An 18111-nucleotide genomic window follows, 5' to 3' on the forward strand; every position below is an offset into this window, starting at 1 on the left:
ATATAAACATTACTCTCGTTAAATGGGAAAACATCAACAATACAATGAAGAGGTCAGAAGTTTCGAAATATCGAGATGAAAGCGGTAAAAATCCATTTAAAGAAATTAGCGATTTGCATTGGGTATTTTAATTTTGCCATTATCCAATGCAGATGTGGAAAGAATATTCAGCAACTTAAATCTAGTAAAAAACAAAACACGCAACAGAATGAGTGTTGGCACGGTTAATGCAATCTTATCAGTACGATACGGGCTCAAAAGAGTTGAAAAGTGTTGTAAAAATTATGTTTTACCTGAAGAAGTGCTTCGCAAAATAGGTACACATGAAGCATATGATGAGGAGGTATTGAATTTCGAAATTAATTTAGATTTTTAGATATTGATTTTATATTAAAAACAGAAAAATAAATAACTATTTATATATACTATTTGTTTGTTTGTTTTTATTCACTACAAAGTACAAACAAATGAAAATTTAAAAAATTTGGCGGGTCAAGTGCTAAAAATAGCGGATTTTGAGTATGCGGCTAGCGGGAAATATTATTAAGAGTTGGCAACACTGGCCCTCGCTGATGCTGTATAAGTTTGCTTCTTTGCGTCATTTCCCAGTACTACTACTACTACTACTAATAATAATAATAATAATAAATGTGAATCACTTGGAATGGACTTCATGGTTAATACAGTTAATCACGACAAATGGAGCTGCGGTTAACATTAAAAATTATCTTTTTGGTAATAAATTACGTACACAATTTATATGAAATTCTAGACTTCAGTTTCTGTGTGAAATATTATCGCAGTCGAGATTAATACCTAACTGACCCGCCCAGTACAATCACATTTATCTGTGAACTCAGTACCAGACGCTGCTGATTTCAGGTGAGTGTGTGTGTGTGTTTTCGTACAGAAAATTGCTTTCTCACAATATTTAAATCGGGTAGACTTCGGTCTAATCGTTTAACGTTTATGATCGTATGACAAAGACGAAAATTTTATTATCACTATATTATTCATGTGAATAAACACTAAGAAAAAGCAGTTGAGACTAAAAAGTGGACCCTGTCTCGACTAAAGGATCGACCAACTTTCTCCGCAACATTCATTCGTCCTTCGAAAGAATGTAGAAAAAGAGTTTCAAAGTGTGATTCGTAATACTCATGAGTGGGATATTTACAATGTAAACGTCATGAGAGTCGATTTTAGAGTGGCATTTTTAACTGTTGATTTACAAATACAGTACTTCATTAACATTTAATCATTTGTAGCACTGGTTGTTATAAATACAAAATAAACACAAATCAATAAAAAAAAAATTAAATAAATAAATATAAATCAGTAATAATTACAAAAATGTATTTGCTTTTCATTTTTTAAAAGCCACAGCACTTTATAACCAACCGCCGCTGTGATTATTAACTATTCTCACGAAGTCGTTTTTGTAGCCATATTTTGCTTATTAAGAGCTATCCAATAAAGAAGGATCATAATTTTTTTTACAACATACCTTTATTAATCATCCATATTTTGGTGGTCCTTTTCAAAGTAATCCTCATTTTATAAGATACACTTACTCCAACGTTTCTGCCATCCTTATAATTAAAACCATTTTTGAGCTCTTTCACCTCGTGTTCTTTTTATTGCATCAGTCCGGAACTTATTGCTATACCTCCTATGCTGTTGAGCTGTTAAAGTTGCCGAACTATTCATCCCTTAAAACTGCATGTGCTAACCAGAAGTGCAATTCCATTTCATCCCCCCCCGGCTAAAGGGTGTCCTTATAATACCCTTCGTGGGCATGGCTGGAAACCCAAATCATGTGCTTGCTACCAGTGATCGACCAAATTAAATCTCAGCCTAAAGTATTTCTTACCTGCTCCAGCCTCCTCATCCAGAGCATATGCTGTTGTCTGGCCAGATTTCTGGAACTCCTGGAAGTTCACAGGGTCCACTGCAATGTCTGGTTAAACGTATGACAAGATTCTTTGTACATACGGATGCAGAAATAACGTCCAATGAGTTGAAGCGTTTATTTGAAAAACTTAGTTACTGTTCGAGGATTACACCTGGACAGATAACAGTTTATACAAAGGACAGAAGAAGGAAAAAATCAGTTAATTTTCAAAGCCAATTTAATTGAAATGAAGGACAAAATTCTAATGGATTTCAGGCTTTCGCGTGGTGACGGCTTGGAATTCAAGAGGCAGTTTATTCACATTCGTGATAATCTTTCAGACATTACCGCTAAAGGTCCAGTTACCTGGCCAATAGCAATAGCAACAAATGCAATTCCTTAAGACTTATAAAAGGAAGAATAGGATTTTAATTTAAAACACAATTGCCTTGATGTTCACTTTGATTCTTCTGAATGGCACAACCTCTGGAGAATTTCTAAGCTATTCCAACAGCCGGGGCTTATGTTGTTGTTATAGCACAGTTTTAGGAGAATCAATGACTAAGATCATATTGCTCCGTATATACCATCTGTAAATTGCGTGTGTTCTATGGTTGATTTTCTGCTTTGCTGGAAGAAAAACTCGAGTTTTCTGGAGAAAAAAACCACGCTACCCTCGCCTGAGACAGACTAACTTAGCCACGTTATGAAAAAAGGCCATAAAAATTCCTCACGTCATCGACGAGACTCGAACTTAGGTCTTTTCCACCAGGTGTGGGGAGGACGGCGATTCTACCAACTGTGATACGCACGAGGACGTCAGGCTTCTAATATGCAGCTAATTCTCACTGTGGTGACAGGCAGAGTGAATAGAACACACAAACCAAACAGACAAAAATGCAAATATGCACTCTTTAGGGTTTTTTTTTAAAACTAAAATATACGCAGTACCCGTAACAAGCTGGAAACCCTCGAGCAACTCATCTTATTTCAAACGGCCGATGCTATCTTTTTGACAGAAGTATAGCTTGAAATGGACCAAGAATCACTTTATCAATGCATCCACAACCGAATACAATGCATTTTGCAAAATCTACGGACGAAACCAGAGGTGTGGTAGTCTTAATAAGAAATGATATTGGATCTGTAGCGAATGTAGTCCGTCAGTCTTGCCCTTATTTGAAGCAATAACTGTCACCACCAAGCCGAAAGCTTCCTTAACAGATAGTCTACACAAATTCGCCCAGTTCCGATTGCACTTATGAAACTTCTCCATGCTGATCTGTAGTGATTTGAACTTACCCAACCAACTGCTCACTGCTTAAGTGTAATACACCAGTGTATTATACTTAAATCTAATACACTAGTGTGTAAAACTTAAGGACCAACACTATTTCTAAAGGTTACAACCACAAAATCTTTACTTAAGGTACTCTTTACTGATGAGAGTAGATTCAGTCTCAGCAGCGATTCTGGACATCAGCTAATCTGACGAGAGGTTGGCACAACGGTATCACCCCGCAAACATCACTGAAAGGGATCGATATGGCGGTCGAGGTGATCTCGTCTGGGAAGGCAATATTTTCACATTGGGACCAGGCGCCTGCCGACAACTACTAAGGAAAGAGTGACAGAATTAGTAAGGTTTTCCCTAAGAACAGTCGACTGGGATGCCTTCGACTTCTCCATCAATAGAGACTTTCCAACACATGACCTCTCCAATATGAAGAAGCAACACAAGAAGAATACAGTAATACAAACAGCAATTACCAGAGCTTCGTATAGAGCAACAAGGAAGAAAGTCCCATGCAACAGACCTTGTGCATGGTGGAACACGGAACTTATGACACTAAGGAGGGAAGTCCACCGCGCACGAAAGCAGTATCAGAACCGACGAAACTGGCCAGCAGCAGACGTCGAAAGGCTACACAGGGAATACTTGAATAAAAAGAACACATACCAAGGCAATAGCAACTAGAAAGCGAAAAACCTGGGCTACATTCGTCCTAGAATCTGGAAATTCAAACCACTGGGGGTTACTGTATAAAATCATACGGAAAAAAACCTTCACAACAGATATCTCTGGCACTGTCCAGGGTGATCAAAATGAAACCACCAACTGGACTGACTCTGTCAGTGCCATCATAAATAAGCTCTTCCCGGACGACAACCCTCAGAATGACCCGGAACACAAAAGTATCCGGAAGAAGAATGCCGAATATATAACACAGACCCAAGCTGAACCCTTCACCGGTCTGGAACTGAATCAGGTCCTCAAAAAAGTAAATATGAAAAAGTGCCCGGGACTGGATTTAATTGAATATGCCTTCATCATTAGATTTCACAAATTAAAGCCAGAACATCTTCTATTATTGTACAATAAATGCCTCCAAAAATCAAAGTTCCCCCAGCCCTGGAAGGTTGCACTTCTCCGCCTAATACCAAAACCAAATAAACCAATAACAAACCCTCGTTCATACAGACCAATTGCCCTGCTGGCAAACCTGGGCAAGACCTTGGAAAGACTAATGGCCATCCGAATCACGAATCTCTTTCTCTCCAAAGGTATGATTTCACCAGTCCAATATGGATTCACCCAGGGCAGATCATGTGAAGATGCCCTCTCTGATTTGATCCTGCATCTGGAAACTTCGCAATCCAAATATGAACTCGCTCTGTTTATTGACTTCGAGGGGGCCTTCGATAATGTATGGTGGGAAAGTGCACTGGAACGTCTTCGCACAGCAGAATGTCCAAACAATCTTTACTGGCTGTTCAGAAGCTACTTCTCACAGCGTACAATAGTAGTTAAGTCAAAATATCGCCAAGTCCTTAAACCCATCCACCGTGGGTGTCCCCAGGGCTCTGTCCTGGGGCCCTTGGTGTGGAATGTGGTGCTTCAGAGCTGGCTCAGTAACAGTTTTGAAAAAACGAAAATCATAGCATTCGCCGACGACCTCACCATCGTGGTCGCTGGTCATTCCAGAGCAGCCCTCGAATCTACAGCACAGCGGGTACTCAACCATCTCTCTAACTGGACAACAATCAACAAATTGCAAATCAACCCTGCCAAAACTAAGATGGTGTTTAAAAACCGACTCGACTTACGAAGGCCTCCCCAGGTCAAAATCAACGGAACCCAGCTAACCTTCGTAGAACAGACAAAACTCCTGGGAGTAGTAATAGACAACCGCCTGTCTTTCTTCCCCCATCTACAGCATCTGAGTTCCAAGACCAAAAGGTTCTCCACCGCAATAATATGGATCTCAAGAAGTGAGTGGGGACTATCAAAACGAACCCTTCTTCTTTATTATAAAGCTGTCTTTCTCCCAATAGTAACCTATGCTGCCGGGGTCTGGTTTCACAGAGTTCCCATCATTAAGATGAAAGAAAAGCTAAACTCTATACAAAGAGCTATGTGACTGGCGACCCATCGAATCTGCCGTACAGTCTCTACAGCAGCTCTCCAAGTTATAGCAGGCACCCTCCCTCTCGACCTTTACACAATCTACAAGGGGCTCTGCTATCGAATTAAAAAAGGTATTCCGGCAACGATCCTGGATATAGAACTCTCACTAACTACGGATATAAAGCAGGAGAAATCTCGATGTCTCAATAAACTCTTCAATGTATGGCAGACCAGATGGGATTCTTCTACTGTAGGGGTTGTAACTCGGAGTTTTCTTCCGGAGGTAACCTTTGCAACCACTAAAAATAACGCATGATGGTTCTCCCTCAGCCTCGAATCTTCCTTTCTCATTACCGGACACGGTTCTCTAAACGAGAAACTGCATACACTGGGATTCATCGACACTCCCTACTGCTTTTGCGGACAAAGTGAAAGTTGAAACACTTGCTTCTGGAGTGTGTACATTACAACGACATCAGAAACCGTCTCCAGAATAAGATCCAGGACTTCCCACCAGCAGATCTGCATCAACTGATATGTAACCAAAACAACCTCGAAGCCTTCCAGACCTTTGCAGCTGAGGTATTTGCCTGGAGGAGGACACTGATCGTCAATCACCGACGTGGAAATGCCGATCATTAACAATTCCACTGCCAACTGAAAGTCGCCCCTTCTACTGACTATTTTTTTTTTTTTTTTTTTTACTAACCTCCGTTCTGCATTGTTTCCGGGTCCTGCCCTGGAACTAGGAGCAGCTTTGGCTCACCTTTTCTTCTTTCTCACTCTGTGCAGGATAGATAACCACTCTCCCATTTTTTTTTTTTTTTTTTTTTCCATTCTCTCTCTCTGCTGGCACCCGATTTACATCTTTCTCTTCACTGAAGCCAGGGTGTGGGATTAAAATTATTTATTTATTCTTTAATTATTTTTATTTTTTATTTATTTTTATTTTATTTATTTATTTATTTATTATTATTTATTTTATTATTATTATTTTTTTTCCCTCTAACCTGCGTTCTGCACTGGTTCCGGGTCCTGGAACTAGGAGCAGCCTTGGCTCACCTTTTCTCCTTTCTCCCTCTGTGCAGGATAGATAACCACTCTCACATTTTTTTTTTTTTTCTCTTACTCTCTCTCTCTCTGCTGGCAGAGAGAGAGAGGGCACCCCGACTTACATCTTCCTCTTCACTGTGGGATTAAAATTATTTAATTATTCTGTAATTATTATTATTATTATTTATTTTTTTCATTTACTTAGCTTCATTTTTTTTTTTTTTTTCACTCGTGCTCTGTTCTGACACCTGGGATGTTGACTATCATTGGGAGAGCTGTCTGGCACAGACAGCTCTCCTTTTTTTTTTTTCATCACAGGGAATTTATTTTATTTTTCTTATTTTATTTATTTATTTATTTATTATTTTTTTTATCATTATTTTTTTATTTAATATACTGTATTTTCTTTTTCGCCACGGGGAATTATTATAATTATTTATTTGTTTATTATTATTATTATTATTTTTTTTTTTTTTTTTGCACCACGGGAAATATATTTTGTTTTTGTTTTTAGTTTATTTAATTTTTATTTATTATTTTTATTTTATTTATTTTTTTCTCCCTCTCTGGAGTGGGCCCCCCAGAGAAATATGGCCTACCTTTTGGCAACATCAGGTGGTTCAGAGTCTCTTATCGAGACAGTACGTGCTCCATTGGGACTGGCCCACCTTCCCGTGGTGTGGACGAGTACCCAGAATCATCTGTCCAGGTGACTGATGCTTCTGGGTAGCCAAGAGGCCAGAACAGAACAACAGAACACACACACAATACACACATCTGGCCCATTTGTAGTGACACTGTTCTTCACAGATATACGAGGCGGAGTTGAACTCACGTTCTAGGAGCCGCCCTTTAAAAAACACATGTCCAATATCTTGGATGGGTGGAAAAGCCCCGGGTTCGAATCCCGTCGATGACGCGAGGAACTTTAATGGGCTTTTTTTCGCTCCGAGGCTGAGTTAGAAGGTCTCAGACGTAGATAGCAAGACGTAGATAACAAATAACCCAACGAACAGTACTCACAAGTCAGGGCCAGAGCGGTCTTCAACAGGTTTAAATCGCTGAGCAATACGCGCTACACAAACGCCATCTATGGAAAAATTAGGGTAGCGAACTCTAGTTAGAATCCCCCCCCCCCGGCTCTCTCACCTTGATCCATCTGAATGGGCTGAATTTACAGCAAGATTTTGGGTTGTGGGTGGAATGTTGTGTTTGATCCATGGCTCACCAAGAAATTTGAAGGAACAAAGATGATTGCCTATACAGATGATATTCGAGGAAGAATCTGGAAGACACAGCTAACTCAGTCTTACAAGAACTTTCAACTTAGTTTGCAATTCACAAACTGCGTTTCAACAACTAAAACATAGCATATGCTTTTAAAAGGAAAGTTAGATAGAGAACGTCCGCCACTTGTAAAGTGGCGGACGTTCTCTATCTAACTTTCGTTTACAAATTATTGTAAAGTATAGAGGACAGACAATTAAATATACCGCCATAACAAAATATTTATGTATTCATCTTGATGATGATGCCTTAAGTTTTATACCCCATGCAAGATATGTGAACGAGAAGTGCAAGTCTTTCTTATCCCAATTGAGACAGGTAAGCAGGCAAGAATGGGGGCGTGAGAGGTCCTTCATCATTTCTGTACCTCACGAGGTTCTTCACTCAGGTTATACTATAATTGTGTGTTTTTTTGTTTTTTTTTTACCTATCACTGTTTATGCGGCTGGAATGTGGGTACATAGGGCCAACAATCCGCAATTATGAAACAACTTCTGCAGGCCCAGCGTGCTGCCCTCCTGATCATGTCACGGGCATGTAGAACAACTTCTACTATGGCTTTGCAGGTGTTATTGGGAAAATTACCTCTACACTATAAAATACAATACAGATATTGAATATCTGTATTGTATTTTATATTGATAAATACAGATATTTATCACCTGAAGAAATTAATACCTGTTACTTTGGATGATGTGCAACTTGACCTAGATGCTTCTTTAACATCCGACAAAAGGCTTCGTTCTATTTATGGAACGAAGCCTTTTCAACCTTCAACACCCATTGCATGGGTGTTGAAAGTTGAAAAGATAAAGAAGATACTTGTTGACATTAGACTTCAACTTCTGTAGATTGCAATTTTCAGGAAATACGCATGAAGGAAGGTTCTTCCAGAAAACATAAGTTGAATGAATAAATGAGGAAGAAGAAGAGTTAGTTCAATAACCGAGTTTTTTAGAGTTAGTTCAATAACCGAGTTTTTTGTGGTTTATGCCAAGAGAGATTAGAAGTCAGGGTAATCCACAAAATCTTGCCCAGAAATCGGATGTCATAGAAGATGACAAAGAATCAGAAGAATCCTTTTTTCGCGAGATATAAAAGATGACTGAGTTTTAGAAGGATTGAAAGAAAGTTATCTTTGCCCCCACTGGAGAATTATCTGGAGATCAGCATTTACGGATTTGGCAGTAGTTATTCGAGAAGCTGTTTGAGCAGGACAAGGTTTCTCAAACGGGAAGGTGGAATGCAATGTGCTATTGTCAGCAAAATTATGGATAAGATTTCCGGTCAATGGAAGAAGGTCATTAATATACAAGAGCAAAAGAGTGGGGAGGGAACTAAACCTTGGGGGACACCAGCATTGGTAGAGAAGTTAGAAGAAAGAGAGCCATCTACCATCACCCTCAGTGAGCGGTCATAGAGAAAAGTGGATAATCAATTACAAAAAAACAGTTGGCAAACCAAATAGATGGAAGCTTGTTTAGAAGACCTTTATGCCAAACACGATCGAAAGCATTTGAGATGTCAAGAGCAACTGCTTGTGTTCACCGAAATTTTCCATTGAATTTGTCCATAAATTGGTAACATAAACCAGAATATCACCAGTGGAACGACACTGACAGAATCTAAAGAAGCTCAGATTCGAAGACTGCCGCAACTTATTAACTGGAGACGGCTTAAGGAAAAAAAAAAATTAAAATGTTTGTCGGTGCCATATCTATTTCTGATTTCTGGAATGTAGTCCGTGGCAGATTCCAAAGACAAATTGGGATACTCTCCCTTTCCCTCTTTGCAACTAATTGGAAATCGGCTAGGGATTTAGGATAGATTTCTACTTGCACAAGCTCTCTCGATCATTCAGAAACCCTTCAACTACTAGAGGTCGATCTAAACAAGTTAGCAACGGACACAACATACCGAAATCGCTGCTGATGTGCCTAATGCACGCAATATTGCAAACATGAGGCACGAATTTTCGTTTTTCCTGATCATGACGTGTATTGTCCCTGCACAATCATTGTATTCATTAAGGACCTCAGCACTACGAACTCATTTTTCTTGTACATTGCTGTATTTAGTGTACAGAATTTTTATAATTCTAATAATACCTTTTGAAACCGTTTCTTAGTTAACACTTCGTTGTATTTATCCTAGTAAAAAATTTTATTAACCTATGTATCTGACTTCCTTTAACGTTACTTTAACTGTTTTTAATGTCAAGCCCCTGGCAGATTCCCCTGATGTATATTTTTTCCCATATACTGTAATAAAAATAAATATATTAATATACAGTTGCACCGACCAAAAAAAAAAGGGGGGGGGGAGAAAGGGCACCCTTAACGAGCCCTTACTGTATAAACGGTTAAAAGGGGTAGGTAAATGATCAGCGATGATGAGAAAAATACTTTTTACTGAAGGGTGAAGTGCTTACCATGGTGGCACCAAAGAGCAGTACCCCCAGTAATTCACTTCCATTCACTTGAATTTGGGCAATACATGAACTCAATGCACGTTATTACAGCCTATTCTAGTGCAAAGGACAGAATCATTTGACATTCCAGCAGTGACATAACGTGATGCGGATGATGAATCATGAAACACAGTCAGTCACCAGATCAATACATCTGGGTATTGCGTCTGCCCAAAGAATGGTATCCAAGACTGAAATTCACTAAGTCCGATGGGCAGCTGTGTGAAGATACTGGTGTGTTTTATGTGGCTTGGACTAGAGGCAGTGGTTCTCACCTAAACAACTATGTCATTGTGAGAATTATTTGAATAGGAGCCATATCTGTATCAGCATGACAACACTTGGCATCATGAAGCTCGATGAAGTGCAGGGGGGTTCAGATCGAGATTAAAAATTTTTTTATTCTAAACCAAATTTTTGTAAACAAATGAAAAAAAAATAATAATAAATGGAGATGAGTATAATTTCCATTGGTGAATACAGTCGCTCATTTAGTATATAAGCATTTTAGAATGAAATGCTTATATGCTAAATGCAGTGTTAGACTAAAAAAAAATAAAAAATCTTTCCTGCGCAGTGCTTCTTACTATATTCGCTTTCTGAATGTCATTTCCAAAAGTAAAATAATGAATTACTTGGACTCTCTCAAAAACAACAGAAATTAAACCCATCAAAATTGGAACCGTTGTTAATTGTTTACAGGCGCAGAAAATTTCATCAAAGGAAGAAAATCAACACTCCTAATAATGCTCAGTTTCATAACTATATTTGAAAATAGTTAACGTTGTGGATAAATTTCCGGTCGAATCTATAGAGTCAAGACTGCTTACTTAAAGTCAAGATTAAGCTCGTGTCAAAACTAACGTATCTTAAAGTAGTGAAATTCAATCCTGAAACTCGTGTAATCCCGGATTTAAAACATAACAGATAAACATAGATGACGTTCAATGAAGATACTTGACAAGTATTTTCAAAAGTGTGTAAAAATAAAACATAGGAATAATGAAATGAAAATTTCATTGTTTTAAATTACAACGAACACACTTCTTATGCTTAAAGAAATTTTCATTTGAGCTTAGATACATTATACTACTTAAAATAGCTTTGAAACTAATTAAATAACTCACCTAATAACACTTTTGAGTTGAGTTTTATTTAGTTCCTGACTTCGATAGCGCTCTTTAATACTTGCAGCTAGAATAGCTCTAAAAGTACCCTTCCAGAGTCTTTCAAAGAGTACTTGCCCATCTACAGGTAACCTATTTCTTGATTTTTGTCTCACATTACTACTAGACGTTGATGCTCGGGAACCCATGTTAGATACGTGGAAGTCTTTATTGTTATCTAACTTTTTTGCACGATTCATGATCTCTAAGTTTTAAGCACATTTAAGTAAAATAGGCGATGGGAAAAAATCAATAAATGAGAAAGAAATTTCCAGTATATACATTTTTTTTTTTTTTTAATGGAAGACAGGGATTAGTTTATAAAACGAATACAAATACCAGAATATATACAACAAACACCTTGACTAGTAGATACAAATGTCACCGTCATGTTATTTGGAAGACGCACTGCAAAAAGTTTTTCAAATTTCGAAAAAAAACCATGTCAATATACTCAGAAATTGTTGTACAATCATTATTACTAATTAATTTTTTTGATGGAAGACTTAGATTTGGAAGGAGGGGTTCTTCAAGGCACACGAGCAAACTACACTTTAGTATCAGTGCTAAGGCCAAAAATTGGAAGACTTCGTAGGCGATTCAAACACTGTGCTAATACATTTTTAAAAGAAAACCACTGTGTGGTAAATTCTCGAAAGATAACGTCTTAATAACGCCTTATGTTACATCTTAAGAACAGCCACACAGAGCAAGGTTTTAAATTTTTTCAACCACTTTAAAACAGTCTTTCCAACCTTGCACTGGTGCAATGCAAAGAAGTAACACACAATGCAACAGAAGGCTAAACCAAACTTGCACGGAAATAGAAACATTTGCTTATAGTACATTACATTCCCAGGATAAATTCTTCCACTACTTAGTATTCAAGAATTAACTATGAACCAACATTTAACACTAAGTTAATAACAGTAACAAGGTAGACATTCACACAAAATAGCAAACGGGAGCTATCGATAATTCAAGTTTTTTCCACAGAAATTTTGTCATCCTGATGCAAAAAAATAAACAAAATTATAAGGCATAGCAACCACCACCAGCTATTTTTAGTGCTAACGAAATAAAACTGCGAAAACAATACATCTATAACTTACTGCACACCGAGGCATGGACGGGCATATTTCCCGTTAGACAGAGCAATTTCCAAGCCAAATTTATTAGGATAAACCAATATTTCTGAAGATATCTGAAACATTTCTCCAGTGCCATTGAACTAAACAATATGGAGAGGGAAGTCGCAAGATGATAAGCAAATATAAAAGCATTTCAAGAAGCACGCAATGATATTAGATATAAGCAATCCCCTGAGGCACATTTATAAACGGAAATTTAGCAGCTAGCTTTAGAAACATATTCGTTATTAGTGAACACAATTCTGGAGTAGATTCTTCAATGGAAGACTGATACATATCACTTGCATAGATACACCTTCCTTGGTACCTCCGCCGTAAGCTTTGCTGCTGGAATAGAACAGCAAAGTGGGGAATCGAGCCAACAAAGCAATCTCTCGTCACATTGGATTCCTCCGGCCTGCTATTGGGTGCAGTGGTAGTAGGAGGAGCTAGCGCTAACCAATTAAAGCAACTACGCTTCAAAGGATTAGAGAAACAATGCCTCACTCTCAGACTATGTATTCTATCCTCTGATTCGTTCACTATTTACACATAAACAGAAGATTATGCAGTGCCGTCTACAAAATTACTGTAGAGTGTGTAGTAAAAAAAATTATTAAAACAAAAATGCCGTTAAACTTAAAACTCGAATGGATGTTCCGTAATATATCATATTACCTAGTTATTATTTTGCGATATCGATTATCCATGCTTGCTTCTTTTCAACCACTGTGAAGTCGGGTGTATTGTGGTGTAAAGGTGTTTGTCTGTTGGTTGTTATTATTATTATTACTCTTATATGTATTATTATTATTTCTCGCTGATTGGAGATTATTATTATTACTTAACTAATAGTAAGTTATGCTACAAGTATGAGTAGAAGGTTTGTACTCGCTATATCCAATTTTCCTTGGTTCATTTATAAACAGAAATTTAGCAGTTAGTGTTAGAAACACATTGGTAATTCCTAAATACAATTCTGGAGCAGATGCTTTTAAGTTTATTTAATTAACATAGATAACATATTGAATAAGGAGTAACATATACTTTCACCAACATAAAAATAAATAAGCAAAAAAAAAATTTAAAAAGTGACCACGCTGAAAGAGTTAAACCAAGAATTTTTGAAATATTATATGAATAAAATTTAAACAAAAGCATGCACACACATGACAATAATAATAATAATATATTTTTTTTTATTTTATTATTATTTTTTTGGCTGATGCTGCATAAGCTCATACATTTTCTTTCTTGCATCACATGCAAGAAAGCAAATACCACTACTACTACGAAGGATGGAAATTATAACATTATTATAAGAAACCGAACTAAGGCAACTACAACTGACAAAACCAACGAATGGTATAAAGGTAACAAAAGAATAAAGGAATGCATTCTGTCTATCCTGTACCTTGCAAGCAAAGGGAAAACGCAACATGTGACAGAACTCCACGCTATGAAAATAATTGGAGAATTAAATATATATAGGCCATTAAATTAAAATAAGGCAAATATAGTTTTTATGGGGATGATGTAGCAACTTGAAGTAATAACCATATTTCAGGATTACCTCTTCAGTTTATATTATATATTTCAATTTATAATGGTTATTATTTTTAATATTAATTATATATATATATATATATATATATATATATATATCGTTTGATAATCGCATTTGCGAATTCCTTTCCATCATCTATTTGGCACTTCAATATTGTAAATGTTTTATCCAGGCAACTTTCTGTGGATAACACATTTCGTTTTGGCTTTTATGGGCCCCCCCTCATTCCTATATCCCACCTCCTCATTGTTTCGGACTGTTTTGCCCTACCCGGTGATCGTGTATCCAGATGACACTGCACTCTTTGAATCCCGTGTCATAAAGCCCGCATTGTGGAATGGTTCGAGGATTATGTCCAGAGGAGGGCCAGTTCCGAGGATAAAAGGCACTGCACCCGGGCGCCAACGTTTAAGGAGCGCCTGAAAACCTGAAACTTACATACACATATGAAGAAAATTTTAAAGGGGAGCGCCAAATTTCAATTGGCACCTAGGCGCCACATACCCTAGGAACGCCCCTGATTATGTCCAAGCATTTCATGTGCTCCTCTGGCCGCCAAAACTCTCTGATATCAATGCCATCGAACATTTGTGGGAAACAGGGGAACACAGCATTCGCAAGTCCATGTTAGAACCTCGCTCCGTTGTCGAAATCCGGTATGTATTCTGTCCAGCTGGTCCAGGGGTACACCTGAGGTAACTTTTCGCGGTCTCGTGGTTGATGGCATGCCGTTATCAAAGCAAAAGACAGCCCAACACGATATTAGGTAGGTAGTCATAATAATGTTTAGGCTCATAAGTGCAGTTATAATTAATTTATATAAATTATATACACACACTCAAGGTTCACAATGCCCTCGTGGGTAGCACAGTTGGTAGAATCGCTATCTTTCTCACACCAGGTGGAAAAAACTTGGGTTCCAGTCCCGTCGATGATGTGTGGAATTTTTATGAGCCTTTTTGACAACGTGGCAGAGTTAGTCGGTCTCAGGCAACGGTAGCATAGTTTTTTATCCAGGAAATTCGAATTATTCGTCCAGCAAACAGATAATCGACCTCAGAACATACGCAATTTATAGACAGTATACACGGAGCAATATGGTCTTCGTCGCTGATGCTCCTAAAACCCTAATACTACTCAGTGTTCACTAATTTGTGATTATCTCATACGTAATGGCCTATGCCGCATATTTCGCAGTATAAAAAGCAGAACAGCTTTGTACTCCACCTTGCATTTGTGGTTAAAGTGTACAAACAATGGTTTTGAACAGGTTTGTTGTTTTGTTGTTTGGTTTTTAGGAGCATTAGCAACTAAGGCCATATTGCTCCGGGATATGCGGTGGTCATTCCCTGACCTTTCCGCATCCTCCATATTTGGTGGTGACGGGCTCGAACCCCGGTCTAATCAAGAAGCGTGTGCTATGCACTGCTGCTCCTTCCCACCTGGCTACGGAGGCGCCCGTTTTGAACAGGTCAAACCACCTCTCGTCGATAGAGCAGTAAAGGATTACGCAAGGTGGATGTTCGTGGTGAGTGAAGGGTGCACAGGCTCAACAGCAGGTTACAGTTGACATCGCAATACAATACGAGGAATGCAAAAAAAAAAAAGACTATTTTTAGGCCACCCGAATAATTAAATTCATCTGTCGTGCTGACTTATGTCTGTTAATTGCGTGTGTTCTGTGGTCGATTTGTCTGTTTTGCTGGACGAAAAACTCCAGTTTGTGTGTGTGTGGGGGGGGGGGGTAATCTACGCCTGAGACCGACTAACAGCCACGGAGTGAGAAAATCCCATTAAAGTTTCTCGCGTGATTGACGGGATTCGAATCCGGGCCTTTTCCACCAGGTGTGGGGAGGACGGTGACGATACCACTGTGCTACACACACACACAGACTATGGGCAATGCAAGAACAATATTCAAAATGCGATGCGCCGCACACTCAGATGTATGGGGTTCCACAGCAGACACCCTATCCTCAGCGCTGATCATCGTCAACGGCAAATGCTGTGGTGTCAACGTGCCGGTTGGACACTGGAAGATTGAAAACGTGTGTGCTGGTCAGATGAGTCCAACCAGCGTGTTGTTGACGCTACAGCATTCGAGCAAGAGAAGCAATACGAATCCATGGACCCATCGTGTATGGTGCCCACTATACAGGAGGGTGACAGTGTTGCTTAATATGGGGAATGTTTTGTCGCAAGAACTAGGACCCCTGGTGCGTATGGACCAACGTTTCACTGGGAAGTCTACCGGCAGCTCTTAGGAGACCGTATGCACCCTGCCATGTTGCATTTTTTTACCGGACAGAAACAGCATCTTCCAAGATGATCATGTGCCGCGTCATCGCGCCTGCACTGTAAACAAGTGGTTCGAGTAACACAGTGAAGATATCAATCCATCGCGACTGGCTTCCCAATTCGCATAACCTCAATCAAACTGAACAACTATGGGATGTTTTGGAATGGAAAGAGGCGTATGGATACGCAACTAATATGTATTCTGACGGTGTGAAAGCTTTGCAGACAACATGGCTACAGATCCCTATGGATGTCTTCAGACATCTGGTGGAAGTCAATGCCTAGGTGAATATCGGCTGTTATCCGTGCGAACGGTGGCCGAACACAGTATTTAAGTAGGTGGCCATAAATAACTGTATACAAATTTTTTGTATATAGTTAAATAATTTATAATTGTATCAAATACTGTATTATTAAGATGAATTAAATTATATCTATCATATATATATATGCAGGGTGTTTTTAAAGTGATGGTCAATAATTTAAAGGTGAACTCTCTCTCTCTCTCTCTCTCTCTCTATAACTGGTTTTTTTTTTTTTTTTTTTTTTTGGCTGCTGCAGCATAAGCCTTAGGCTTCCTTGCACCATGTACAGACTACAATATGCAAAAAAAGCCTAGTAAACATGGTCCTTAAGTGAATCGTTTTCGAGATATTACACATTTCTAGTTGAGATCCACCACTGACAAGTGGAACTGTACAGAGTTGGAATCCACCACTGACTTGTTTTTTTAGGTTAGGTTATGCTCATTCTCTCCCTTTTCCCTCTCTCAATGCGCTGAGACGTAGCAGGTATACTAGTACTTGTCAAAGGATTGGTTTGGTTTTTTTTTTTAGCAGCATTAGCAACTAAGGCCATATTGCTCCGGGAAATGCGGTGGTCATTCCCTGACCTTTCCTCATCCTCCGTATTTGGTGGTGACGGGCCCGAACCCCGGTCTAATCAAGAAGCGTGTGCTACGCACTGCTGCTCCTTCCCACCTGGCTACGGAGGCGCCTGTGTCAAAGGATAGTCAACATGGAAAGAGGTTACAGCAACGAAGAGTATGCGGAAATGCACTTCATGTATGGTAAAGCCAAGGGTAGTGCACGCGAGACTGCACGTTTGCACCAAGAAGCATTTCCCCGCCGAAGGCAGCCCAACAGGTGCACATTCATCAGCGTACATCAACGCCTTAGAGAACATGGGCGCTTCGCACATGGAGTACGAGCAGGTAGACCCAGAAGCATAACACCTGATGTTGAGGAAAGGGTGTCAGAAAGAACACCCTGTAACATGTAACATCTGTAAAATGCAGTGGTGTTGAAACCAAAAATTAAAAGTGTATTATCTTACGTTTAATAAAACCACCATTAGCAAACGATTCACAGCTTTTTGCTAAACTAGCGTTCCCATAGTCAGTGGCGGATCTTAACAGAAAATGTGCATTATCTCGAAAACGGTTCATTTGGGGCCAGATGTTCACTGGGACTTTTTTGCTTATTTTAGTTTGTACTCTTCACCTTTAAATTATTGACTATCATTTTTGAAACACCCTGTATACTGCCCTACCATTAATATCCGGACATCTCTCCATGGATGGGGAAACAGATCCTATGCATGCAACCAGTGGCAGATTTAGCACTTGAAAGGCCCCAGGCGCAATTCAATTTTGAGGCTCCCCCCTCTAAATATTTTCGGTACCACTACAGTGTGCATCCTAAGCGCACGTTTTTACGCGCTCTAGATTTGCTGTTGCGGTTTTAATGATTTTGGTTGCGCGATTCTTTCATACATATTTTATTAATTGGGAATTAAAAAATTAATTCCCAATTATCACTTGCTATAAATGTCACGC

General features: G+C 38.8%; 1 protein-coding gene across 7 annotated transcripts in view; it reads right to left on the bottom strand.

Annotated features, from left to right (window-relative positions):
• The window catches only part of Srrm234 (Serine-arginine repetitive matrix 2/3/4), a 661659-nt gene that overhangs the window by 486735 nt on the left and 156813 nt on the right, over positions 1 to 18111 (bottom strand). The window contains exon 1 of one of the 7 annotated variants that reach the window (XM_090374233.1): positions 11241 to 11506. The exons of the other annotated variants lie outside the window; for them this stretch is intronic. Coding sequence (XP_090230359.1) covers positions 11241 to 11479 — 239 coding nt within the window. The 5' untranslated portion in view covers positions 11480 to 11506. Of the gene's footprint in view, positions 1 to 11240; positions 11507 to 18111 lie in introns of those variants that run through there. 7 annotated transcript variants of the gene reach the window in all.

This window comes from Mastigoproctus giganteus, chromosome 5 (genome assembly GCF_048544385.1).
Source record: "Mastigoproctus giganteus isolate SK-2022 chromosome 5, ASM4854438v1, whole genome shotgun sequence".
Lineage (NCBI taxonomy): Eukaryota > Metazoa > Arthropoda > Arachnida > Uropygi > Thelyphonidae > Mastigoproctus > Mastigoproctus giganteus.